General features: G+C 37.4%; 1 protein-coding gene across 1 annotated transcript in view; it reads right to left on the reverse strand.

Moving 5' to 3' along the window:
* Dnah14 (dynein axonemal heavy chain 14) overlaps positions 1 to 27,075 on the reverse strand; it is a 345,721-nt gene that overhangs the window by 243,696 nt on the left and 74,950 nt on the right. Inside the window, exons 17-25 of the mRNA XM_063237535.1 lie at positions 25,667 to 26,008; positions 24,774 to 25,143; positions 23,028 to 23,218; positions 21,790 to 22,035; positions 16,887 to 17,008; positions 7,402 to 7,573; positions 4,021 to 4,125; positions 2,517 to 2,635; positions 1,483 to 1,557 (exon numbers count right to left, since the gene is read on the reverse strand). Of these exons, the coding sequence (XP_063093605.1) occupies positions 1,483 to 1,557; positions 2,517 to 2,635; positions 4,021 to 4,125; positions 7,402 to 7,573; positions 16,887 to 17,008; positions 21,790 to 22,035; positions 23,028 to 23,218; positions 24,774 to 25,143; positions 25,667 to 26,008 (1,742 nt within the window). The remainder of the gene's footprint in view (positions 1 to 1,482; positions 1,558 to 2,516; positions 2,636 to 4,020; positions 4,126 to 7,401; positions 7,574 to 16,886; positions 17,009 to 21,789; positions 22,036 to 23,027; positions 23,219 to 24,773; positions 25,144 to 25,666; positions 26,009 to 27,075) is intronic.

Consider the following 27,075-nt stretch of genomic DNA (forward strand, 5'->3'; position numbering starts at 1 on the left):
ATATGTTTACTGGCTTGATTTAGTTATTTCATTGTTTATTATACAATATGTTTATTTATTGTTTTATATTGCATGTATGCATATTACTTATTATATTTTGCATATATCATAAATATGTAGATACATATTTTTATTGTTGAATATTTCTGTTCAAGAAATGAACTGCTCACAAACAGAAGCAGTCATGAAATCAAAGTATTGCTACATATAACATATATACTTAATATATGTATCTACACTAATTCAGTTCCCAAACAGAAATATTCAACAAAATTTGACTTTTTTTGTGAGCTCTGTGTGTTACGTGACAAACATGAATGCAGCCATCTTCTACAAACTCATGGGATGAATTGTTATGAACCAAGGTATTGTGCCCCATAAATAATATACAAGCAATTTTGTCATTTAAAACAATAACATAAAATATTAAAAATCTGATAAACTAGACATTTTCAGTTTGACAAGGGGTATATTCCAGAAAGTTAAGCATCATGATTGAATAATTTCTTTTTTATTTTTATTTCTGTTGGTACTGGGGATCAAACTCACAACCTAGTGCTTGCCAGGCAGCACTGTGCCGCTGAGCTAAATCTGCAGCCCCTAGAAGCTTTTCCAATAATATTGGAAACAATAGAAGAGTAATCGTTCTCATCTTTGAATGTTACATAAAATTTATCCAAGATATCATGGAAAGAAAATGACATTTTAAAGAACTAAAAAAAAAAAAAGACACAGGACTTCATTGTCATTATTGTCAAATGACATGGTTTGTCTCACCAGAAAAAGCTCCAGCAAGCAGTAACTGAAGACCTGCTTGGATTTCTTATCTAAACACCAACATTCATTTTTTAGGGTTCTCTGCACACAAAAGTCCCTTCTTGCCAGTAAGATGGGATCTGGTTCTCAGCACATCACCCTACAGATGAGACCTGGGCAAGAGGAGCTAGCAGGACTGTGTGTGTCAGCAACAGTCTGCTGTATCTGAGAAGTCTTCCCCAGCTTCACCGGCTCTAAATAATTAGAATGTAATAAAACTGTGCCAGTCAAATCAGTATTAAGTGTTCACATTCTGAGACATCTTCTTCACCATAAGCAGGTGTCCATGACAGATTACCATGTAAAAATAGAGAGAGTCAGTAATTCCAGGAAGTAGGAGTGAAACAGAAATGTGAAGTGTGAGTGGAGTCCTGACCACATGACCTTCTGGAAACAAGCAGGGCGGAGTGAGTGTTCAGACGATGCACGTGGACACACACCAGGCCGTCTGCATATTGTCCACAATCACACACTCAGATTGGTGGCTGGATTGTAAAAATGATAGTTTTTTCTGTTTAGTCAGTGCAGCGTCCTCTGTCAAAATCCACTTAATAAGGGACGTCTCTGAGTGCTTCCCACTTGAATTAGGGTTCACTAAATTTATATGTGTACTTATGTATATGTATAGCAAGCAATGTTAGCATTTCACTTTCAGACTCTACTTACTCTTTCAGCACTTCAAACATGCTTTTTTCTATATTCGCCAGCCACTGTTCTACACCGCTTCTTATACGAATTTTCCTGTAATTTGTTTCAAACACGATATTATATTGTTATGTTATAAATATTATTTCAATTCATATTTCAGTCTTTTGATATTTCCTATAGATTTTTATAGCACTTAGGAGACAAAGGTAGAAGGAAGCTAAGACAGAGCACAGTAAAGGCGCAAAAGGGAAGTGCAAGTTAGAAAGCACCCCAGAGTTCAAGATTGCCTTTTTTATGTGGCATTTTTATACAATGGCGTATTAATCAGCCATAAAGAAGGATTAAACTTGAGGTTTTTATAGGTAAATGGAGGCCACATGATACTACGTGAGTGAAATAAGTCAAACTCACATTTGTAAATATAGTATTGTATCTCTAGTATAAAAAAAGCTGAAACAGTAATAAGATACAAAACATACAATAGATACTGTGATAATGAAAGGGAAAGTGCTCAAAAGGAAACAACAACTGGGAGAGGGGAAAGGAGAAAAGGAAGACGGGAAAAGATTAAATGTAAATAGGTATATATATGTGTGTGTATGTGTGTGTGTGTGTGTGTGTGTGTGTGTGTGTGTGATAGATAACTATACTACTAATGTATTAGTTCATCAAAAAAGAGTTTGTGCTTTCACTGTTTGATTGATCATTTTTATGTCTAAATCTTGTAACTTGAACAACTACTTCTAATATAACAATATGTAATATATTAACTTGTGTTAACTTCCTACTATCTCTTGAAATTTTGTTTAATTTCTGTCCTCCTGTTTTGCTTTTTAAAATTTACAAAAAATGTTTAAAAGATTGCTTTTTTAAAAGTTATAATTAAAATAAAGATAAGAAGAGTGTACTTCAGGGAGTAAAGAAGGTAAAAATATGTTTACATAAGTGTATTGTCTAAACAAAGTACATGAAACTTCTACAAAACATCAGAAACTTCAACGCAGAGATTTTGAAATGAGGATGTACAGGGCCTGAATGTCTTGTCACCATACTTGGGCAGCACAAGACCTTCTCCTTCAGCAGAGAGGAGCATCTTCACAGCAGGAGGCCCGACCTCCTGCCTCCAGATCAAGACTTGCTTTACATTTTCAAAGCATTTCACAAGATGAAGCTGTGAACCAGAAATAAAGGTCAGTAATGTCATAAATCTCTGACTTAACAATGAAATAATGTTGCTATACTGGACCAGTATTTATGGATAGGTTGGAAAGGCAGGCTTTAAAAGGTAAAGAAATACAACTAGAGATCAAGTCCAGGAGTGAGAAAGTTTGGAAACAATTAGGTAAATAGCAGGTTGTCCCCCCAATATAAAACCAAGGGTGCTGGGGAGACCCAAAAATACTCAGTACACCCTGGGGGAGTGAAAGGGGAGGAATAGTCTTAAAAAAGACAGCAGAAGATATTGCTAATAGTGTATCAGGAATTAAAAACCCATATTACTCACACCACTCTACATAGTTAGAACTTATTCCATCCCAGTTTGTATACAAGCACTAGGTCTGAGGGCACAGACAGCTATCCTAAAATTATCAGTATATAGCACAGTAATCATTTTTAATTTCCTATTAACGTAATCTGGATCCCTGTATAACTTATATTGTTATATCATGACTGATTTTAGTTAAATCTGATTTGATTGATTAATACTTGTTATTGACAGATTTTATTCAAAACTTTTAGGTTGATAGTATCAAGTCAGAGAGTATAGACAACTATACTGAAAATGACAATGATTCACTATGATACCCATTCTGATTTGATTACTACCTGTTTTTGTAGTTCTACACTATCTACAAAGTTGTATTTCTATTAATACTGTTGTGTACTGATATATTCAATTATACTTTATCTGATGATATAGCTAATTCTATTGATGATAACAAGAAACAACACAGTAACCATGGTAGAACTCCTTGTACAACAGTTTTATATGTCTTTTTAGTTTTAGGTGTCTATAGGAGTATGTTTTGTTCTGTTTCTCCCTCTAATATAGAAAGAATAGAAATACATGTTAAGACTCATGCTTGCATAAAACCTATAAACAGTTTACAAGAACTGATCTTATAACACATGATGAAATGAACAAATGCTTTGAAGAAAAAAAAGGCACTACTGTACCCAGTGCCGATCCCAGAGTGTCATGATGTGAAATACTATTAGAGTGATTTTAGTTTTAGTTTACTTAATTTCAACATAAAGGAAGACATGAATAAATGTGTACATGTTTAAGTGTATAGGATTGATAGCCATATTACTAGGCTTTTATTAGACAGCTGAACAGAACTATTTTCAGTCTTCCTGTTTGAATTCCCATTTATATGCTCCACTTTTGTATCTTGAACAATTATTTGTAAGAGGACAATATGTAAACATCAACAAGTGATTTATTACTATTTATTTTTTCTTTGCAAGTATATACTATTTCTACCCATTTTCCATTTTGTTTTGTCTTTAAATTAAAAAAAAAGAAATAATGTTGCTGAGAGATGCCATTACCTGTACATACTCAGGATTCCCGCTCTCTGCTAGAATATCGAGAAGGTCAGCATTGCTGAGAAAGTAAAATCTTGGAAAACTCATTCGTTTAATTTCAAGGTAATCCTGTGTAGAAACAAAAGAAACACCATTCAGGACCTATGTCCAATCAAGATGTGAATCCCATCTATCTCATTTGGGGCAACATTTAAGCACAAGAGCCACAGTGCCAATGTGACAGTGTGCGTGTGCTGTCATCCAAACAGGGGTCCAAGCCAGTGAACTCTATCCTTCAGTTGTTAGTATTTTTAATTCCTAATTTTATTAGTCCCTATTAGAAGTACATAATAATCACAACTCCTGTGCAGTTGGCACATGTGCACAACACATCTGAATTCTTTTTCTATCTTCTTCCACTCCCCTCTTTCTCCCTCCATCTTTTGTGTTTTTAATAAACTAAAACTAAATGGAAACGAAAACAGAAACAAACATAAAACACCATACTTAACACATACACACCACTTGCTCCCAATCACAGAGTACTACCAGCACTGCTGTGCCCTGCTTCTAGCTTCCTGTTCCTGGTTCTCACATGCGTAATTGTCTACTCTCTTAGAGAAGTCATCGGTTCACCAGGACCATACTTCCCGCTGTACATTTCCCCTCCCCACAGCTTTGCCTCCTTTGTGTCTCTCTTTGTTTTTCAGAGAGAAAGAGATACTTTCACTTAGACACCAGCTCTGCTCCCCGCCTCCCGTCCTTCTAGTCTCCAGGTCACGGTCCTCCCTCCAGTTTCTATCGTGGCTCTCACCCTCTGCTCACCTCCAGCCATCTCTGTCCACAGCCAGGGTTCTTGGAAAGGCACTGTCTTACCTCACCTCACTGGCCCACTGCAGTCTCTTCACACCATGCTGTGGCCTGACGTCTACCAGATGCTCTGGGGCCCTTAGTCTTCACATGCATGAGACTCTGCTGACTCTGCCCTCTCTTCTGGCTTCTTTAATTTCACTCTTCTTATCACTTCCCTTCTGGAGTCCTTGTGTTCCCTGGGCCTTTATGTGGACCCCTGTTGAGTTCCACCTGACCTCGCTTCCTTGTGCCCTACTGCACTGTGTGACACAGGCCTCCGTGCTCTCCAGCTTGTCCTGGATGGACACCTGGCAGGTCCCCTTATCTGCAGTGACATGTTCTGGGACCCACACCTTCTTTCATCCTTTTCTCATCCTGCTCCAGAAGAAGCCCAGTGTTTCTAGACTTTTAACTGGATTTTTAATATACTCACGGCCTACTCTGGTGTGAAGGTGGAGTCAGTGGACTTAATGAGTCGGAACTCAATCCCCATTGTGAGGGTGGAAACTTCCTCTGATGTGGTGTTTAGAGGCGACCAGAGTTAAAGCTCCCAGGCAGTGATCAGGATTTAAAGTGTCTGGGTGTCCCTGAACTTGTTAGTAGGAAAGCTGCACCAGCTGCAGCCCCACACTCTCAGGCTAGCGCCATGAGTTGAAATCAACCTCTTTTCACGTGTTTCACTAGAGTGATGGTAAACAGGCTAAACTCACTGCCTCCACTCTGGCATACATGTTGGTCATTTCTGAGACTCATGTTGAAATTTGATTTCCACATCACGGTGGTGAGAGGAGGTGACACCTTTAAGAGGTCACCAGGCTTCTGCTCTCTCTCTCTCTCTCTCTCTCTCTCTCTCTCTCTCTCTCTCTCTCTCTCTCGCTCGCTCTCGCTCTCGCTCTCGCTCTCGCTCTCGCTCTCGCTCTCTCTCCCTTCCTCCCTCCCTCCCTCTTTCTCTCACTCTCCCTGAAGGGAATGGTATGGTGGCTTGGGTAGGTCTGTCTTCAAGGAACAGCAGGATGAGGGACCCCTGCAGCTTCTCTCCTGGAAAGCAAAGCCACCCCTGGTATGTGTCTCCTGCCTCTGCCCACCTGCCCTTCCACTTGCCTGCCAGGAGACTCATCCCAGCAGGCCCCACCCAGAAGCTGCATCAGGCTCCTGAACTCTGGTCCCCATGACCAAAAACCAAAGCAAACTCTTCTCCATTTAAATCACTTGATCTTGGGGATTTTACTAGTGTAACAGAAAACAAATCACAGCAGTGTCCAACTGTATGCTATTCTTCAGAGAGACATTTCTGAATAAAATGATTTCACTTTTACTACCTAAAATCTTTCAATGGCCGCTCATAAAAGTCAAGATCAGGCAATATTCACAGCTCTTCCCTTACTGTTTTGAGCTCCCTGGAAAACCTTGACTCTCACTGCTGTTCCCAGCCATCTTTCTGCCCAGAAGGTTTGCACTGCATGCTGCCTCCCATAAATCTGATGTTCCACCTCACCCAGCTGAGATAAGGCCCTGTTGAGCTATAGCTTCCCCCGCTGGGCCATGCTACCCAACCTATCATAGCACTGCAATATCTCTTTGCTTTTTCACTGCAATAGAAGGAAAGATGACTTCTATCCTTGAGGTCCAAGCAGACAACAGTAATGCCTGGTAGAAAGTAGACGGTCAATGTACAAATAAATAAAAAAGTACTGGTTTGTGATGATCTTCAATAATGGATCTTCAGGTAAGGATATGTTAGAAATATCTGGAAGGCTTATGTCACTGACTACTTAGTAAACTGGCCTTTTTTTTTTTTTTTTTTTTTTTTTTTTTGAAGCAGAGTCATGCTCTCTAATTCAGGCTGGTCTTAAATTCACTATGTAGCCCATACTAGAGTCAAATTCTCATACTCTCATGTGTTAGGATTATAAGTGTGCGCCACCACGTCCAGCTCAAAACTGGCTATTTTAATCAAATCTCAGGATGCAGCACCTTCAGCCTGCCCAGAGCACGGATTTGTACAGAGCCCTCACACCACTGTTGCTGAGCTCAACAAAGGACAGCAATGAATGCCTGAAAAACACTTTGCTCACGAAGTGACATGAATATGAGCACCACAAATCTTCAACAGCAGGAATCAGTACTTAAGAAAATAAATTTCTAGCTGACAATTTCATATTTTGACAGTGCAAAAATACATGAAATCAGTCATATAATTTATATAACCATCAATATATTATACTTCAACTTTTGCTCAATGATATTAGAGCTAGTCAGTAACCTTTTTTGTACCCTGCTCTTGACAGCAACTCCATAGGACAAAGCCCCTCAAGGGGGCAATTCAAAGATAAAGGAACCTGGGCACTTTGTTTGGTACTTTTTCTAAAGGTCATTTAGATCAGTATGTTCATTTTTCCCTTATTATTATTTTCATTAATGCAATAGGTATGAGAGCTGGAAAAACTATTGGCCTAATACAGAAAAATATCTGTTTGAATTAGCTTCTGTAGTGTGTTATGTTACTTCTGAAGAGTTAAATGAGTACCCACTTTAAGGTTGGTATTGTTTTACCTCAAGACTTTTCTTTATGTGTTCAAGATGTATATTGCAATTTTGCAGAATTTCAAGTATTCCTGCAGAAGTGGTTATTCGCAAAGCATCCAGTTTGTTTCTTACTTTTGACATTATTTCTTTCCATATGGAGATCACTTGAGAGAACAGTTTTGTTTCTGCAGGGAGCTGTCTAGAAATAAAATGAGATATCACTATTTTGCACAGGTACCACAGGTAAAATGTACTTGCCATAGAATCTAAATGCATTTGCCATAGAATATTGTTGAGTTCAGAAAATAATCGTAATGTTTTATTTTTCTTGGCCAGTTATTAATTAAAGATACTTTTGAAGTATACGTTATGTATAAGGACTGTACATAATAAGGAAAAATAAAGTAGGTTAGACACACAACTATCATTTAATAAGATTGGACTTACAGTGTTGTGAAAAACAGATAAAGTTCTACCAAAAAATAAAGCTTTGAGTCATAACAAAGGATGCTATTTGGATCTGACATGTCCCCCGACGTCCTGCGTGCCAAAGCCTCATCCTCAGTCTGTGGTATTAGACAAAGGTAATGGAAACTTCAGTGGGACTGGTGGGAGGAATAAGGTCACTGTGGGCCTTGAAGGGGCAGTGGGACTTGGGCTAATATCCTCTCTCTGCTTCCTGGCCACATGAAGTGAATGGGCCATGCTGTACTGCCTTGACCTGGTGCAAAACAACAGGGCCAAGTGACCATGGGCTGGAGACTTTGAAACCACGAGTGAAAATACACTTCACCCCTTACATGTTGCCTGGTCATAGTGGTGGAAATTTCATTAATATAAAGGGCTACTCAAGTTCTGGAGAAGCAATGGGGTCTGAGAGGAGTCTTTTGGAGAAGCTGGGTAGTCTGAGTTTTAAAGGAGTACAGGTGGAGCCAGAGAGGACTTCAGCTATGCAGCAATCATGCAGAGATGATACAAGATCAAAGTTCTGTTAATGATTAACCAATATTAGAGGATAAGGACATTTAAGATAGGTACCAGTCTTGGTATAGAAATTTTTTATAGAATATTATTATTTTTACCACTTGGAAAAGGAAGCAAAACTCCTTGTGGCATAATCCAATGGTATATTGGTATGAGCTATGACTCTGCTGCTGCTGAAGCTGAATAAAGAAAGAATTTTCAAAAGTCAAAAAGTCGACCTTTGTCACTGTCTCTGCTCATTTGTATTTCCCAGCCCCATCTTACTTTAGCAGCAACCTGGTTCAAGGTCCTCAGAGATTAGAAGTCAAACTGGGGAGGAAATATGAGGGAAAGGATTTCTTTTTTCATTAAGATGTGGTTACTTTTTATCTTCTTTTGCTTACTGAACGTGCTCTGGCATGGCAGTTATCTATGTGAATATCTATAGGGTTCTAAAGTCCCCTAGACTGGATCCTCCGTGTTCACCATCCCTGGCTCTTTCTAGCTGGCCCTGTTCTAAGCAGTGTGCGACTGAGATTTCTATTGTGGGTGGAAACTTCTCTCGTGCCTCCATGATCTAAATCAGGATTGCTCACTTTCCTCAGCACTGCTGACATTTTACACTAGATTTATTCTTTGGGTCTGGGCTTTGCAGCGTTTAACAGCATCTTTGGCTAGCGGCACCTACCACTAGATGTCAGTAGAGTCCTCTCAGTTGTGACAACAAAAAATGTTCCCAGTCCACAGAGGGCAAAAATCACTCTTGTTGAGAACAGCCAGTCAGATAATCATGCATTCCTGCCCTTCTTCCTTATCTTGTTATTAAAAGCTGCTCAGAATTCTCTAGAGAAGAGGCAAACGCTAGTTTTTTCCCCCAGTTATATAACATTCTTTTTAAATTTTTTTTTTTTAAAGAGAAGAAAACCAAACAAAGTAAAACAATAGAGCCAATCCAAAGAAAACAGCACACATAATACAGGACTTCAAAATAAAATAGTAAGAAATCAACAATGGCTACCATAATGCCTTTTATTATCTTCAAAGTAGCTGCTCATGCTACTTTGACATAATATAACCAAACAAAACCAAGTAGTATAAAATCAATCAAAAGCAATGCAAATGAGGCAAGGCTCCAAAACAAGGTAATAAGAAATTAACAACAGCTACATAATATATCTTGTTATCTTTGAAATAGTTCCCCATACTATCAGATATAGTAAAATAAAACAAAACAAAAGAGTAAAACTAAACAAAACAGAACAATTAAAATGATCCAGGGTTGGGGCTGGGGATTTAGCTCAGTGGCATAAGCACCTGCCTTGCAAGCAGACCAGTTGTGAGTCCGATCCCCGGTGCTGATAAAAAAGAAAAAGACAAAAAAAAAAAAAAAAAAAAAGATCCAGGGCTTCAAAAAATAATAGGAAATTAACAATGGCTACCACCTTCTCTTTTCAGATGTTTCATCCCTTTTCACTTTCACAGTATCTATTGTACAATTTGGTTCCCACTAACTACTTCAGTTTTCTATCTAGGGAGACAACACAATGTTCATCCATGTGAGTCCAAACCATTTCATCCATAAGCGTGATTTCAAGTTGCATCAATTTACCTACAAGAGCCTCATGATTATCCTTCTTTATAGATGAGTAGCTTTCCATTAAATAAAAATGCCGTGTCTTTCTTACCCATTCTGTGGTTAATGGGCAAGCTCTCTCCCTGGTTTTTTCTAGTTCCTAGTCTCATGGCGCATTGTTTTCTCTCCTTTGACTTTTAGTCTATGAATTTCCTTTTGAATTAAATGTTGTTTGTATACTGCATAGTGATGGATATTGTTTCTTGGTCCACTCTCCCCATGTTTAATTTGTGAATTGAGACCATGTACATTATCGGTAATGGCCAACATACAGTGATCTATCTCTGCCTTGCTATTTTCCTGCTGCTGCCTCCCTTTTTCCCTCTGTTCAGTTGTCTGCCCCACTCAGTCAGTGATCTCCCTGTTTCTGTTCCTGGAACCACGGTCATTTTTCTCTTTCTCTAGAAAATCCTTCAGTATTCTTTGTAGGGTTGACTTGGCAGTGAATTCCTTGAGTTGTTTTTTCATGGAAGTATCCTATTTCTCCATTAATTTTGACAGATGGTTTTGTAAGGTACATCAATCTGGGTTAGAAGTTGTTTTCTTTAAAGACTTGAAAACTTCACTCCAAGCTCTTCTTGACTTGATGGTTTGTATTGATAAGTCTGTTGTGATTCTAAAGGGTTTTCCTTTATAGGTGATCTGTTTTTCTCTAACAGTGTTGTGGATTAAAAATGGGTGTTCAACTTTACACCAGCTGAACTTTAAAACCAACTGAACCAACATGATGCTGAGTGTAAATGGCCCACCTGAGGACTGTTGCCAGTATAAAAAGGAGATGTGGAGAGAAACAGTTGCCTTGTAGCTTCTCCTAAGCATTGTTGTTTGGAGTTTGTTTGTTCTCCTGGAGGAGCTTATCCTAGCTAGCTTCCATGATATGAATCAGCCATTATCATAGAGGAGCTTGGGATCTTGTTGCTGAGAATGACTGCAGTTCACTTGGAAAGCTTTGGTTCTTACTGTGAGCATCATTTCCTGGCTCCAGAGGGAAAGATGCATGCTGTTGAAACTCCATAAATTTTTCATGCTGGCTTCAGGGATATGTACTCAGCTGTTCTCATCACCAGGGATCTTAGGACCTCATTGTGGTACTGAGGATGGCTGTGGTACTTTTCAGGGGGAATCCTGGTCATTATTTTGAGTGTCACTTCTAGCTCCAGTATAGAACCCTTAGCCTGCTGCCACAGATCCTTCAGCCTACTGGCATAGACTTTCTAGCTTCCACTGCTGAACTTTGGACCTTCGTAGCACAGATTTGTGAATCAGACATGCATGAGTCATTGTTGTGGGCTCTGGGCCTCCAGCTGGACTCATGGGAGGCATTGTCATAGTCTCTTGGTCTTCAGCTAGACTCATGCAGGACATTGCTGTGGGATCCAAGCCCTCAGATGGATATTCTAGGTCTTTAGTGTTGTGGACAAATTTCCTGTACTTGCTTGTATTTAACTCTAGGTGACCATCATAAAATAATGTCATAAATTTTGTGTCCTGTATATAATGTTCTTGCAACCCTGACCACAACAAACAGCTTTTAATATTCTGTTCTTGTGCTGAATTTATGGGATCTTGACTATATGTCTAGATATAGATTTATTTTGGTTATGGCTAGTTGGAGTTCTCTATGACTCACTTATCTGTATGTCAAGTCCTTTTCTCATGATTGGGAAGTTTTCTGCTATTACTTCTATAAATGGTCTTTTTATGTCATTTGTATTGGCCCCCTGATTTTAGCAGTCTTAAAATTATTTTTTTCTTTGCATTGTTGCAACCCTTTATTTATTATTTCTTGGCTCCTTGTTATTTTTAAGGTCTTTCTTGATCACTAGCTGCAACCCTGTCTTCAAGGTCTGAAATCTATTTTCAGTTTCTTTCATGTGGTTTTGCCAGCCTTCAATGGAGTTTTCTTAAATTTCCTGGATATCTCTTTGAATCTGTTTCATGCATTCCAATTCTTCCCTGTATTGCTCATTCAAGGTTTCTCTCATTTTCCCATGCTCCTATTTTATTTTAATCTATGTCTTCTTTACATATGTTCAGCAAACCTTTCATTATGCTTGTGATTTCTTCTTTTACCTGATCTATTATTTCTGATCTTATTTCCTTTATAGCCTCATGAAGTAGTTTCTTTACTTCAGTTGCCATCATTTCAGAAATTTCAGGAGTGCAACTCCCACTTTCTTCCATGTCTAAGTCTCCTGGACTTGTTCTATGTGGGCTGGAGGCCAGAGATTGCCTTTTGCTCTTTCATCTTGACATTTTCCTGGTTTCCTCTGGAAAAGTCAGTTGGGGGGTCCCAGGCACTGCCCACTTTGGCTACCCATCCATGGTATAGGGGGATGGGTCAGGCACCTGGATTTCTAACCTAGGTTCCTGGGGAGGCAGTGGTGTGCAAGGTGGGCTTCTCCAGACACATATGGCTTCTCCAAGGTGTGGCTAGCTGGTTCTTCCTGCACACATTGGCTGCTTCTTCTCCTGGTATGAGTTGGCTACCTGTGGGAGGGTTCTGAAGGCTGCCTGCATGTATTCAGGAATGGCAAGCCCTATTTCTAATGCTCCACACTCCAGGGCTCCCAAGAGCCTTCCTATCTTTGTCCTAGTCCCATCTTAGCTGAGGAGCCTAGAAGTTTCTGCAGCTCAGTTAGGTCCTTTGAGGAGGAGGGGTTCTCCTCTGCTGTGCACATCCTGGACTGGAGGCTTTCCTGTGTCCTCACAGTGGGTTTAGAGTGCAGTAAAGGCACAGGCACAGAATTCTCTGCTCTCGCAGATCCTCTGTTCAGAATCTTCCCCTCTGGTGGATCTCTGGTTTCTTTCTCATTTTTCCCATAGGTACTAGGTCTCATCCTCCTTTTGGCACTGTGGAAGGGACATCCACAACTAACTCATATGTCCTTTTCTTTATGTGTCATATACTATTTATGTTAATATTCTAGCATCTCTAATTTTTTATTTTAAAGAGAATAAAACAAAAGAGAACAGGAAAAAGCAAATCAGAACAAGACAATGCAAGCAACATAGCACTTCACAACAAGAAACCAGTCATCACTGTCTCTTTTGTTGGACACAGTTGAGCATACCTTCTCACATAATAATATCAAATGTAACAAATACTATAAAATCATTCAAAAGAATGAAACCATTACAGGACTTCAAAACCAAATAATAGGAAATGAACAACAGCTATTATCTCATTTTCTAATATCTCATTTTCCTCAAAAAATTTGTCTATACCATCACACATAATAAAATCAAATAAACCACAACAGGATAGAACCAATCAAAGCAGAAGAACAAAAGCATGGTAGGACTTTAAAGCAAGATTATAGTAAATCAGCAATGGCTACCATAATGTCTTGCTTTCTTCAGAATAGCTATTCATACTATCACACACAATAAAATCAAATGAAACAGAATAAAACAAACCAAAAAATGAATGAAACCATTATAAGACTTCAAAGCAATACAATAGGAAACCATGATTACCATAATATATCCCATTACATTCAAAATAGTGGCCCCTACCATCTGACAGCATAAAATTTCACAAAACAAGACAGAACAAAGCCAAACCTAAACAATTGTGTAAACAATTGTGTAAACAATGGGAGAGTTCAAGATAAGACAGTAAGAAATTGACAGTAGTTTCCACCTTTCCCTCCCAGGCCTTTCCTCCCCTTTATTCTTACTTACATTAAGTATTCTGCTTTTGGATCCCTTTAACTCCTTCTGTTTCTTATGCTAGGGTTCAGCATATGAGTTCGAACTGTTTCGGCTATGGAACATGATCTCCAGTTGCGTCCATTTACCTACAGGAGCCTTGAGATTATTCTACTTTATAGCTGGGTAGCTTTCCATGAAAATATCATATTTTTATTATCCATTCTATGGCTGATGGGCAAATTACTCTTGCTTTTTTTTTGTCTCCTGTCACATGAAACTGTTGTTTTCTGACCTTTGGTTTTCAGTCTTTGAATTTCCTTTCCAGTTAAATGTGTTTCTTGTATACAGTGTATTGATGGATCTTGCTTCTTGATCCACTTTTTCCATCTTTCTTGTTGCTGACCTGAGGTCATCTACATTAATGGTTACAACCGGCATACATTGGTTTGTCTCTTCTGCCCTGCTATCCTCCTGTTGTTGGCCCTCCACTTTTCCCCTTCACTCAATTGCCTATCTTGTTTGGCAAGCCTCCTCTGCTGCTATTCCTGGAACCATGGTCATCCTTCTCTCTCTCTAGAATATCCAATAGCACTCTCTGTAGGGTTGGTTTGGTAGTCATGAATTCCTTCAGCTGTTCTTTATCATGATGTATCTTCTTTTTCCATCAAATTTTGAAAGATAGTTTTTCAGAGTAGATCAATCTGGATTGGAAGTTGTTTTCTTTCAGGGTTTGAAACATTTCACTCCAAACTCTTCTTGACTTGATAGTTTGTGCTGATAAGCCTACTGTGATTCTGATTGGCTTTCCCTTATAGGTGATCCGTTTCTTTTCTCTAACAGCTTTTAATATTCTATTCTTGTGCTGAATTTCTAGGATCTTGATTATTGTATGTCTGAGTGTAGATTTTCTTTGGTTATGACTAGATGGAGTCCTATATGCCTCACTTATCTGCATGCCAGATCCATTTCCCATGTTTGAGAAGTTTTCGTCTATTACTTTTGTGAATACCCTTTTAATTTCATTTGTGCTGACCCATGTTTCTTCACCTACACCTATTGCTCTTTTAAGTTATGCTTCTTTGCATTATCCTGCAGCCGTTGGGGTATTTCCTGATTCTGTGTTATTTTTAAGAGATCTTTCCTTTGATGATCACTAGCTGCAACCCTCTCTTCAAGGTTTGAAAGTCTACCTTCAGTCTCTTTCAAGCAGTTTTGCCAGCTTTTGATTGAAATTTTAATTTCCTGCATCTCTTTGAATCTGTTTCATGCATTGTAATTCCTTTCTACATTCATTCAAGGCTTCCATCATTTTCCTATGCTCCTCTTTATTGTCTCTGTCTTCTTTAGATCTGCTGAACAATTCTCTCAGTATGTTTGTGATTTCTTCTTTTACGTGAGACATTATGTCTGATTTGACTGCTTTTACAATCTCATGGAGTTGTTTTTTACTTCAGTTGCTATCTTCTCAGAGATTTTAGGTGTGTCTTCCAGTGTGGCTAGAGGTCTGAGTTTGCCTTTTGCTCCTTTGTCTTCACATTCTCCTGAGTCCCTCCCAACAAGCTGGTTGTGGGGTCCCATGCACTCCCTACGTTGGCTGCCCCTGAGCAGTGTAATGAGATGGGACAGGAACCTGGTTTCCTAGAATTCCAGATTTACAGGAAGTTAGTAGGGTGTGAAGAGCACTTCTCCAAAGCTATGCAGCTACACTGGGGCTTCGCTGATGATCAGGGGTTCATGTAGGTGGGGCTGCTTCTCTCAGCCTGTGTGTCTACACCGGGACTCCCATGATGGTGGCAGACACACAGGAGTGTGTTTGTCTGAATCTGCTAGTGGATGATGGCTGTCTGAGGGAACCAAGGGCCTCAAAAGGTGGCCTACGAATGCACAGGGCTTACCTGTGTGTCCCTGCTCCCACAGCTGCCTGAAGGAAGGAGACTTCTGGTGGCAGCTCCCTGAAGATGAAGTTGTATCTGCTGGTTCTCTCTGCCCACACTGGCTTCCTGGAGGATGTGACCTTTTGGTGGAGGCACACAACGGGGCAGAGGTGGATCTGTCTGTCTCCTTCAGCTGCGTTGGGCGTGTGGAGGAAAGGGCCTTCCAGCGGTGGTGGCCAGCAGGCAGAGGCAGGACTTCTCCTGACTCTCTCTCTAATTTTAATTTAACACTTCCTTTTCAATTTCAGAAAATTTTGTAAACAACCCAGTGATGTTTCAAACACTTTTACCTAAGAGTCTGATTTCTACACTAATGAAAAACAAGTAAAAAAACGAAGTGTTGAAGACTGAATTTAAGGCTCAGAATTTTGGCAGCTATAGAGTGTGTGCTACTTAATAAATGGTTTCATCTCTGAAGACCCTCAGAATAGCCGTGGATTAATATAAAACAAGTGAGAATGGAAAGCACAGAGGTTGTATGCCTTAGTAGGTTGCTCACCTCCAAAGGCCTTCAGAACAGAAGAGGAGATGTGCAGGCATTGATGTGATGAAACTATGTATGTGTAACAAAAATGAACACTGTTGCCTGCAAAGCAGCACTCCTTATATAGACAGTTCTCTTCTGTTAACTCTCAGTGGCTCCACGCAAATAGAATTTGAAGTATATAACTTGATATTCAAAGTCTTCCCTCACTCTATTAGACCTCTCCAGTACATATCCCATGATTTCTTACCCTATTTATAGAGTGGTTCCTACTTGAACTTTTATGATTTATTGTCAGTAGTCTAAATTCTGCCTATGTAACTCATTTGTCTTAAGCACTCCTAAGACCAATCACTCTAAAGAGTTTGAAGTCAATTAATTTGAATGCTATGAATTAAAGGATAATACAGAATTTTTAATAACTGCAAAGCCCCTCTATTCTTCCACCTTTATTCTTTCTTCCCAAAGTAAGAAAATCTTAATGCATAAGTGCCGCTACAGTTATTATTCACATCAAAACCACAGTAATATTTCAGAACTATAGAGACATATATGTTATTATAGTCCTTCTTGTTATCATAAGGGCTATAATAATATACCTGACACCTCTTTCCCAGTGTTTTCTATTTTTATATTAAGAACTGAAAAATAAGGGTTTTTTTCATTAAAAGATGTTTATCATCTATTATAAAAGAAAAAATGATTCAACAAACTATACATCTATGTTTTTAGGTAGAACAGTTTATTAAATAAATGACTTCTCAAGGATTTCGGAAACTAAATTCCTCACTATGTAGTGTTTTTTAAAACCTGTGTATTGTACATTTTAAATTGTTTTTACCTTTTTATTTCTAATGAAAGAAAGATTGGTTCAAGACAAAGCCAAGTTCTTTGACAACTCATCCATTCCTCAAGGGTATGGAAAAAGAGATTTAAATTTTGATCCCATTCATTCACAAGTTCCTACAATGATAAAAACACTCCTGAAAACTTAAATATATGAAATTATAAGGTTTACATAAATAAAAGATAAAAATGATTATCAATTATTGACATACAAGAATTATTAATAGATGTTCACATAACTGAATATAAATCTATATTTTGTTTTGGAGAGTTCTGTTCATCCAATTTTGTCTCTTCTATGCATAAACATTCTTGTAAAAGACCTGAGTAACATCCACATGTATGTAGATATATGAATGTTTCCCACACCACACTTATTTTCTATCCCACAATAAATATAACCAGGCTCCTTTCTTTGAGCCTTTTTGCACACATGTATATTTCTATATAATGTCTTTAGTAGTTTACATAAAGGCATCCATGAAATACACATTTTTCTGTAATCTGCTTTTCAAAAACCAATAATGTCTTCTGGAGAGGTTTTCTGTCAGTGATTACAGAGTTTCTTTGTTTTTAAAATGATTTCAGAAATTCCATTCTATAGATCTTTTCCCAACTAGTTTATTTGTTAAAATAATGAGGAAATGAGTAAAACTCAATTAATACCAGGACTTTTATTTAAAAACAGAGAGACTGGCCCTTCCTCTCACTGGCTCCTCAAGGTGAACCACTTGCAACTCATTCATAATTTGTCTGCTGATAGTTATTTCCAGATTTCTTTCTTTTAAAAATTTCTTTTTTTTAATTTTTATGGCTATATTGAGATATAATCCCCACTCCCCTGCCTCTCTTTCTTTCTTTGTTTCTCTGACATGATTTCACTAAGTTGCCTGGGCTGGTCTTGAACTTGTGGTCCTCCTACCTCAGTCTCCTGAACAGGTAGAATTACAGGAGTGCACTGCCATTCCTGGCATGAAGCACAATTATAATTTCATAAATTCTAACACATCTATCATCCTTCAGGGAACTTTTGTACTATTGTGATTCCTTCCTTCTAGTTCTACCTGCTCTCACCTTAATCTGATTTTTGAAGCTACATTTTCCACAACTTTATGTAAGTGAGATTACATAACATGTATTCTGTTTGGTCTGACTTCTTCCACTTGGCCTAATTATTGTGAAATTCATTCATGTTGTGACATATGTAATTAGTTCATTTCCTTTTTATTGCATAGTAGTGTTTCACTGTATACTTATAGAAATTGCAATCAGAATACAGAATGTTATTTTTTTTTTGGCTGTATTACTATGGTTGAACCTAGAGCCTTCATATTGAGCTACATATTTTTCCTTTATTTTGAGACAGGTTATTGGTGGCTGGGCTCAAACTTTTCATCCTTCTGTCTTAGCTTTCAAGAATTCTGTGATTACAGGTATGTGCTACCACACTCAGTCACTTTTAAAGTTCATTTTTCAATTATTCAGTGCCAATGTATCAAATACAGTTGGTTTTTGCATACTAAGTATATATCTTGGAAATTTGCTAAAATAAAGTTTATTTACTTTTTAAATGACTTCATTGGATGTCTCACATATGTAGTCAGGTTATCTGAATAAAAAGAATGCTTTCCTCCTTTTCCACCTGGATGGTTCTTTTTATCTTTCTTGCTTGCTTGACTTCAGTGGCTGGAGATTCTAGGACACACTGAGTGGAGCTGGCAAGAAGGCATCCTTGCTCTCCACTCTACAGGAGTGGCCAGTCTCCCCCACAAAGAGTGAGAGCAGCTATGCTTTTCATAGATGTCCTTCACCAGGCTCTTTTCCAGTCCAATTTGTTGAGCTTTAAAATCAGAAATGGATGTTGGTTTTTGTAGCTGTTTTCTCAGTGTATTCTAAACCTATATGGTTTTTCTTTTTAAGTTTGCAACAATGAATCACATTAATTGACTTGATTAACATTAACCTTGCATTTTTCAAATATATATATATATATATATATATATATTCAAGACTTTAGAGTTTTTACTTCTGTATTCAAAACACCTCTTTGTCATGTTTTTCTTATGTCTTTGTCTGCTTTGGTATCACGGTAATGCTGGTCTCAGAATGCATTAGAAGGATTCTTCTCTCCAGATATTTCTGGAAGAGTTGGTATAGAACTGGTGTTTCTTTCTTAAATACTCTATACAAGTCACTTGGACCTTGACTATTCCTCATGGGAAAGTATTTACCACTTCAGTATCTTTAATACCTTTGGGATACTTCAGCATTTGCTTTTTAAAACTGAGGCTTTAGTATCTTGGATTTTCCAAGGAATTTGTCCATTTCATACTGACTTAAAGTACATTGCTCTTAATAGTCCCTTGTTACATTTGATACCTACAGAATCTATAGTGATGTAATTCCTTTTTTCCAGACACTGTCAATGTATATATTCTATTGGTTTTGAGCAACTGATTATGATATTTGTGTTTGAATGTGTTGAACTTCTTAGCTCTATGTCTTTATAGCTTTTGATATATTTGAAGAATGCCAAGTCATTATTTTTTCAATTTTTGTTTCTCCCTCTCACTTCTCTTCTAGGACTCTAGTAACCTACTAAGATTGCCTGAAATTTTCTCACAGATCACTGATGCTTTTATCATTTTTCCCAAAAACACTCTTTTCTCTCTGTTTCACTTTCTACAGTTTTCAATGTTATGTCTTTTAAATTAACCAATCTTTTCTGCTGCAATGTTTAATCTGCTGTTAGTATTTTCCTTCTCAGGACCTGAAATTTTTTTTTTTTTTTTTAAGACGAGGTCTTGCTATGTAGTTCAGGTTGGCCTTGAACTCATTACGTAACTTAAGCTGGCCTCAAACTCATGGCAGTCCTCCTGCCTTAGCTCCCAAATGCTAATTTTACAAGTCTGGACCACCATGCCTGACTAGAAATTGTTTTTCATCTCTAGAAGTATGATCTTTTAAAAAAAATCTTCAACATCTTTAACTTTTTAATTCAAAGAAATAAATTTATAAATCTTTTAATCTCCCTGTTTCAAATTCTAATTCTGCATTAGTTCTAGATAAGTTTCTATTGATTAGTTTTTTTTCTTTCATTATGGCTTGTATTTTTGTCCCTATTTGCATATCTGATTATGTTTGATTAGGTCCTAGACATTGTGAATTTTACCTTATTGGGTACTCAATATTTTTGTATTCTATAAAAAGTCTGAGGTTCTGTTCTGGGCAGCATTAAATTACTGAGGAATAGTTTCATTATTTTGGGTTTTCTTAAGATTTGATAGTAGAATTTAGTTGAGGGCTAATTATTTTGTGTTCCAGGGCAAGACTGGAGTCATCTAGCTAAAGCTGATGAACCACGAGGTTCTTTATTGTGGGTGGTGGACACAGGCACTATTCTCATTGCTCCCTCTAGACCCTTCAAGTGACTGTTTCCCTGGCCTCTGGTGGTCATATTCATGTGCCTTTGGGACACCACAGACCTTTTGAGCCTCTCTGCAACATTTTATTTTCTGATGCTAAGCCTTGCAAGCTCAAGTCTCAATTGATTCTCCAAACTCTCACTAGCATCCCTTCATGCTAGGGAACCCACCAGGCTTCTGCCCCAGCTGAAGTCTCAAAATGAAGGCCATAAGTTGGTGCAATTACAGGATTTAACTTGTTTCTTTCTCATATATCAGATATCCTTGTACTTCATTCCCTGGGGTCCAGTGTCCTGGAAACCACCGTTCTATATACTTTGTCTGGTTTGCTTTGGGTATTTGGGCAAGATGGAGTGGCCTAGACTACATCTTGCTTGGGAGCAGAAGTCTTAGGGTGTGTGTGGTATTCTCTTCCGCTTCTTGAATGTCCTTAATTTATTACTTAATAAATTCATTTTAACTTTTTAATAAAGGTATTTCATGCTCCAAATACTCATTTTCATAGGGCTCTAGCCAACAGTGGAAAGGTTTGACATATGATTTGCTCCCTGTTGCTTATTTCTAAGTTTTAAAAATTTGGGCTATATTTTCTATATGTTCAGTTTTACACTTTTCATTTTTATGTGTATTTGGTTTTATTTGCCTTTTTTGCTATTTTCTCTCTGTTCATTTTTTTATTTACTACATGTTATTAGATAACATAAACTTACTGGTTATCTCTTTACTATAACTATGGTCCACATTCCCTTAAGTATTTGTACTTTTTTTTTTTTTTTTTTGTCTTTTTGAGACAGGGTCTCGCTGTGCAGTTCAGGCTGGCCTTGAGCTCACTTTGTAGCCCAGGCTAGTCTCGAACTCACAACGATCCTCCTGCCTCAGCCTCCTGAGTGCTGGGATTATAGGCATGAGCCACCATGCCCGGCTTGTTTGCACATTTGTAAATAATATGAATTCCACTTGTGGAGTGCATACTTCTCTGTAATTCTTCATATATCATTGTCTCTATAGATATTTACATATTTGTATATGATCAATTATATTATTGAGTATTTGCATGCCACTACATATCTTGCTGAGTTTCCTGAAGTTTAAAATTATTTTTACATCTGTCATTAAGTGGAGGGCTGCACACTGGGAAATCATCAGAGCATATTCAACACTGCTAGGACAGTCAGAATTTGTGAGGTTATATTTTTATATGATCTAGATTTTACCAGGGTTTGGAGGGGCATGTTTTTATATGATGTAAATTTATCTTCTTTGTACAAATTAAACTTTCTGACATATTCCCATGAATATTTAATATTCCCATAAAATGTTTATTCTTTAAACTATTAAATACAAAATCTCATTTAGGCATGAGAATATAAAAGTATTTTTATAATTCAAAAACAAAAGTAAATTTGTAAAATGTAAAATATTAAAGTGACAAACTAGAAAATTAAAACATTTTCCCTTTGCCATAGTATTTACCTTAAAGGGCGCAAGATAAGATGATACTTTAATTGTTGCAAGTATAATTTGAGACTCTTCCAACTGAGCTAATATATCATCCACAGATGAAATTATCAGGACAGAGTACATCTCTGTATGATGAAGGACCAGATGTAAAGGTGTCATGTTCCAAAGATCAATAATCTTGAACAACATTTTTTCAAGAGCAGCTTCATTATTTGCTGAGGTTGATATTTCATTTATTTCATGTTCATACTGAAACATCTAAAGTGACCAAATTATTCTTTAATAGCTATTGGAACAAATAACCCCTGAAAAGCTTAAAATGAAAGATTTAAGTGCATGTTTTGAAAGGTATACCAGAAGACCTGAAGGCTTGATTCTCAGTAGATTTATATCCTGACTGAGACTCCATGGCCAACATTTGTGACATAATCTTTGTCAGTTTTTAATCATCTACTTCACATTCTTCATGTTTAATAAAAATTTCTAATTTTCCTCATACTCTAGTCAAGAAGAATATATACCTTTTGTATATGTGCAAATGGTACTTCTTTTAGTTTTCTTTCCTCTGCACTGATAACAAGTACTCAATCAGTTTGTGACATGCTTCTTACCTTATAACTCTTGGAGTATGTTCATCTAAGAGAATGCAGCTCTCATGGCCTCAGACTTCTGTGACTTCCCTTTCTCTGCTACATCTCCCTTAAGATAAGTGTCCCTTAGAGCACATCAGTGGAGCACCTATGGGTGTTTCTCCCTTGTGCACTGTCAGTCCCCACAATGTAAGTGATGAGTCACTGATACAATATCTCCAGGTTCACTGACCCATAGTACAAGTATTCAAATAGGTCTTATTTACTTCTTTGACTTAACTGGCTGGGCTTATTATTCTTATCGCTAGTTAATATTAAGAATCTATCACTAAAATCCTGTGTTATTTCTACGGGGCTAAACATGACACCTAATTTCTATGCTGTGGTAATGTAGCTAAATAATGAAATTTGTCACATATGAAACTAGTATTACTATTTTCTAACCACCTAGACAGTAATAGCATAACAAATATTTTGTGCTCTACCTCTAATTAAACATAGCCTCCTATCACCTATTACCTAGTAATGTGCTCTTACTTTCCCAGATACTTTTCAAGGTTCTCCAAATACTTTTCTAATTGCTGTTCTCATTCAATTTATTTGCCTACTTAAAATGCGCCTCTAAATTTCAATCTGTTTTTCCACACTATGTTTATGTACCTTGAAGGTTAGAAGACTGTCCATTGTGCAATTTCTGTCAAGAGAAACTGACTTTCCCACGATCTCCTGCAGTGCCTCCCAGTGTCTTGGCTTGAGGCAGGGGTTTCCAAGAGCTATGATGATGGGCAGCTCTCGCTGAAAATCTGTCACTGATTGCTTAAGATGCATTACCATGTCATTTTTAGGCAAACCTGTAAACAATAACGAACCAGTAGGCTTACAATATGTTCATCATATTTTTAACCAAACTAATTTTTAAATAAGATTTTTTTCTTTAAAATTTGGCAATTAATGTAATACTACTTTTTTAACTTACTAGTCTACACTATAAATATAAAATAAAGAGCTTTATTAATATCACTTCTATACAAATCTACTAAGGATTAAATGAAAGAAAAAGTTTTCAGACTGATGACTTAAATCAAAGACTATCAGAGCCAAGGTATCCTAGAAAATGTGGTCAGGGATGGCCAGATCCTATAGAGCTTCCCAGATTTTCACTGAAAAGGTATACAACCAGACATGGTACACACACATACATTCAGAAGACTGGCATAGGTTGGGGTTTTTAAATTTTTCCTAAGTTAGAAAGAGCATCAAAAGGAAAAATCCACCATCACTATCATTTCACAAATATTTTAACCATGAAATGCAGGAAATGTAGGTAACGACTGCCACACATCATCATTAGTGTGTGTTCTGGCATTAAAAAACCATGTAGGAACAGGACTTGAAACCTGAACAGCTGAAGGTTCAACCTTCATTACCTTTCATGCAATTTGTAAAAGAAAAGGGAAAAAAAAGTAGAGAAATATTCTAATTTTGGATACAGGAAACTAAAAACTACCAGGAATTTACTGACCATCTTGTAAACATCCACAACAGAGTTTCTGTCCAGAGGGCACAAGCTCTACAAAGTAGGATTTTTACACAAGAAAAAAATAACATGAATAAAATCTGACCCCTTCCCACAAAAAACATGCTATACCCATACTCTTAAAAAACTGATTACAGATGACATTCTTCTATAAAGTCACACTGAACCGGAAGATGTTTTCCTGGTTAAATAAAAGGTAAAAAGAGTAACTTTGGGTTTTATGAGCAAAAGTACATTTTTTCTGCTTGTCACTTTAAATATGGTTCTCTAAAACATGCATAGGGAAAATATTGAGAAAGAATGCATACAATGAATATTAAAGCAGAAGGATTATGATTTCCCACAAGTGTGTTTTCCTTAACAGTTTGCAAAAACTAGAATAAAATGTTTTCTGGAGAAGAAATTTTACCTTGAAGTATGGCTAGGAGAAAAGGGTGGAAACTAACAAAAAACAAAACAATCTCCTGCCCAGGTGAGACAAAACACTTCACCCCTATTGCTTAAACGATTTTATGGACATAGCATAGGAATAGCACAGAATTTGGATAAAAATTCTGCAAGTGGCCACATCATAAAGGCATCTCTGCCCAAAGTTCTAAGAAAAGTCAGGGACCAACTTTTAATTGTCACCAAAATTGTTGCAATGATTTAATTTGGGGAGAAGGACAAAGCTCTAATCTTTTTCTTGCTTCAGCAAACAATTTCTTCCTAGATTCTCACAACCCTGTGTCTCGGTGTCTCCAGCCACAGTGCTCATGAGGTCCAAACACAAGTCCAGCAGCATGGCCACAAATGATGACCCTGCTGCTCAAAAGACCATTTTGTGTGTGACCCCAGGTGGGAGGCAAGAGTTAGAGAAACACTTTTACCTCTTTCTAGTACAAAGATCTTATGCAGCCATTTGGAAACATTTCTCTGCACTAAATCTACATCAATACTCTGAAAGGTACAGTTCCTCCACTCTTGGAAGAGTGTGCCCCATTCCTCTTGTGCTTCCCATAGAATTTTCCTCAAAGTTAGGTCACAATCAATGTCGGAAATCTCTGAGAGCATAATCTGTGTGATTTCTTCCACATTGAGGGAGTGCACGTGAGCCTGGGAGTCACTGAACCGATTCTGGTAGTTTGTATACATCCTAGCTTTGTTAGCCAGACCAGCTGCCTCCTCAGAGAGAGCCTGGATCATCTCCTTTGCTGTTGATATGCTGGTGCTGACAGACAGCAGAGCAGGAGTTCTTATCTAAAAGGAAACAGTAAGATAGATTGAGGACACAAGATTTTCAGAACTCAGCACATTTCACTGACAATTGTGTTTGTGTGGGGGTCATTCTTAAGGTGACAGGCAAATAAAGTCAGGACTGTTGTTACCTTTGGACCCAGACAAAGCCTCAAGAGGACACAGGGTATTTAGTGCTTTCCACACTAAAGCAATCTCTCACTAAAGCAATCTCCACATCCAGGGGCCCTTGCCATCTGCTGTAGCTCATGATAAAAGCTGCCAGTCCTGCTCTGATTGTGGCCTTAGCCATTCAAAGATGAAGGAAATGTTAAATTCCAGTTACAGGTCACTAGCAACTGAGATGTAATTTTATTTCCTGTTCAAATTCACTAATCATTAAAATTCTGTGAGTCCTAGCTTAAGAATACTTGAATTCAATTATTTGGCCAAGATTCTATTGAAAATAAATACCTATATACATAGCATTACATGAGATTTAGATCAAGGTTTTAACGAGAAAAAACAAAAATCCCCAAAAGCTTACTTTGGCTTTTAAATTACTAACATCCTCTAGAAGATCAGTGATATATTCTTCCAAATTATTCCGAAATTTAGTAATAGTGGCATCTTTATTTACTTTACTGAACTTTATAGCTTTTATTAGATGATCAAACTTGATACAAAGGACTTTATAAGTAGCAATTTGCTCTTCTGAAATGTTGATCTGGTAACGTCTTACTACAGAATACAGTTGAGAAACTGTTAGATACTCTTTTTCTAATTCAGATATTTTTGAAGAAATTTCATCCAAAAAAGTAAAGTGTTCCACAAATTCTTCCATTTTTGTGGGATCACATTCCATCTGTCTCAATGATGATTCTGCCATCTGAAATCATTAACACAATTATAATTATACAATGATTTTTTCATTATTTTATCATTTATTTTTAATTTTCTGACTTCTACAACTTCAGAAAAGACATCATCTGGAACATATTCTAAGTATTGGCCATTAACATGATCAAAACCTTGTTTGTTAGTATGCATGTCTGAGGTTGTTTAATATAAGGCACTTGAATATATCACATATGTAAAATAAATGCTACTAAGACTTTTTTTCATGAAATAAATGTAGCACAAATAGTATGAGCAAACTGTGAATGGAGTATAATCATTGCTACCACTTCTTGAGCACTTATGTTCTCGGTTCTTTGGGTATGTTAGCACACCTTACTCAAGTAATGTGTTTGATAATTGTCATTTCCTCTGCTTTATACAGGAAGCCTCAAAGTGGTTAATTAGCCCAAGACCAGAAAGATGATGAGTTGCAGAACTAGGATTTAAAATCAAATCTAAATCCAAATCTCATTCTTTTCTATCATATTTTCATCCATCATGAACATAACATCCATCATTCTAAATTTTTTTTGCAGTGCTCAGAATCAAACCATACTTTGCACATACTAAACAAGTACTCTGTCATTGAGCTATATGCCTCTTCTTGTTCCAGTTTTTGAGGTAATTGTATTTCTGTATCAAAATTTAAGTTTTTTTAAATTCTTCATGTTTCAAAAACTTAATAACTCGTACATTTTGATATAATTTTACAATCAAAGTTCAATCTTTTAATCTTCACAGCCTTGCATTAGTTGCTTATGTTAATCTGCTATGGTTTAGATCTGGGGTGTTCCCCAAAAGGCCCATTGTTTGGAAGATTATTAGATTATGAGGACAATGCAATCATCATCACTGATGACGATCGTAGCTGATTTGGGGTCTGGTTTGAGATGGGTCATTGGGGGTGTAACCTGGAAGTGTACTCAGTATCTCCCTCCCCTGCTTCCTCCCTTCTCTTTCTACTTCTTGGCCAACATGACAGCAAAAACCTTTCCCGTAAGCCAGCCCTTCTACCATGCCATCCTTATGCTTGAGCTTGCCAGCCATGGCCTGAAA

Source organism: Cavia porcellus, unplaced genomic scaffold (assembly GCF_034190915.1).
Source record: "Cavia porcellus strain 051 isolate PalLab524CR breed Dunkin Hartley unplaced genomic scaffold, mCavPor4.1 scaffold_26, whole genome shotgun sequence".
NCBI classification, from domain to species: domain Eukaryota; kingdom Metazoa; phylum Chordata; class Mammalia; order Rodentia; family Caviidae; genus Cavia; species Cavia porcellus.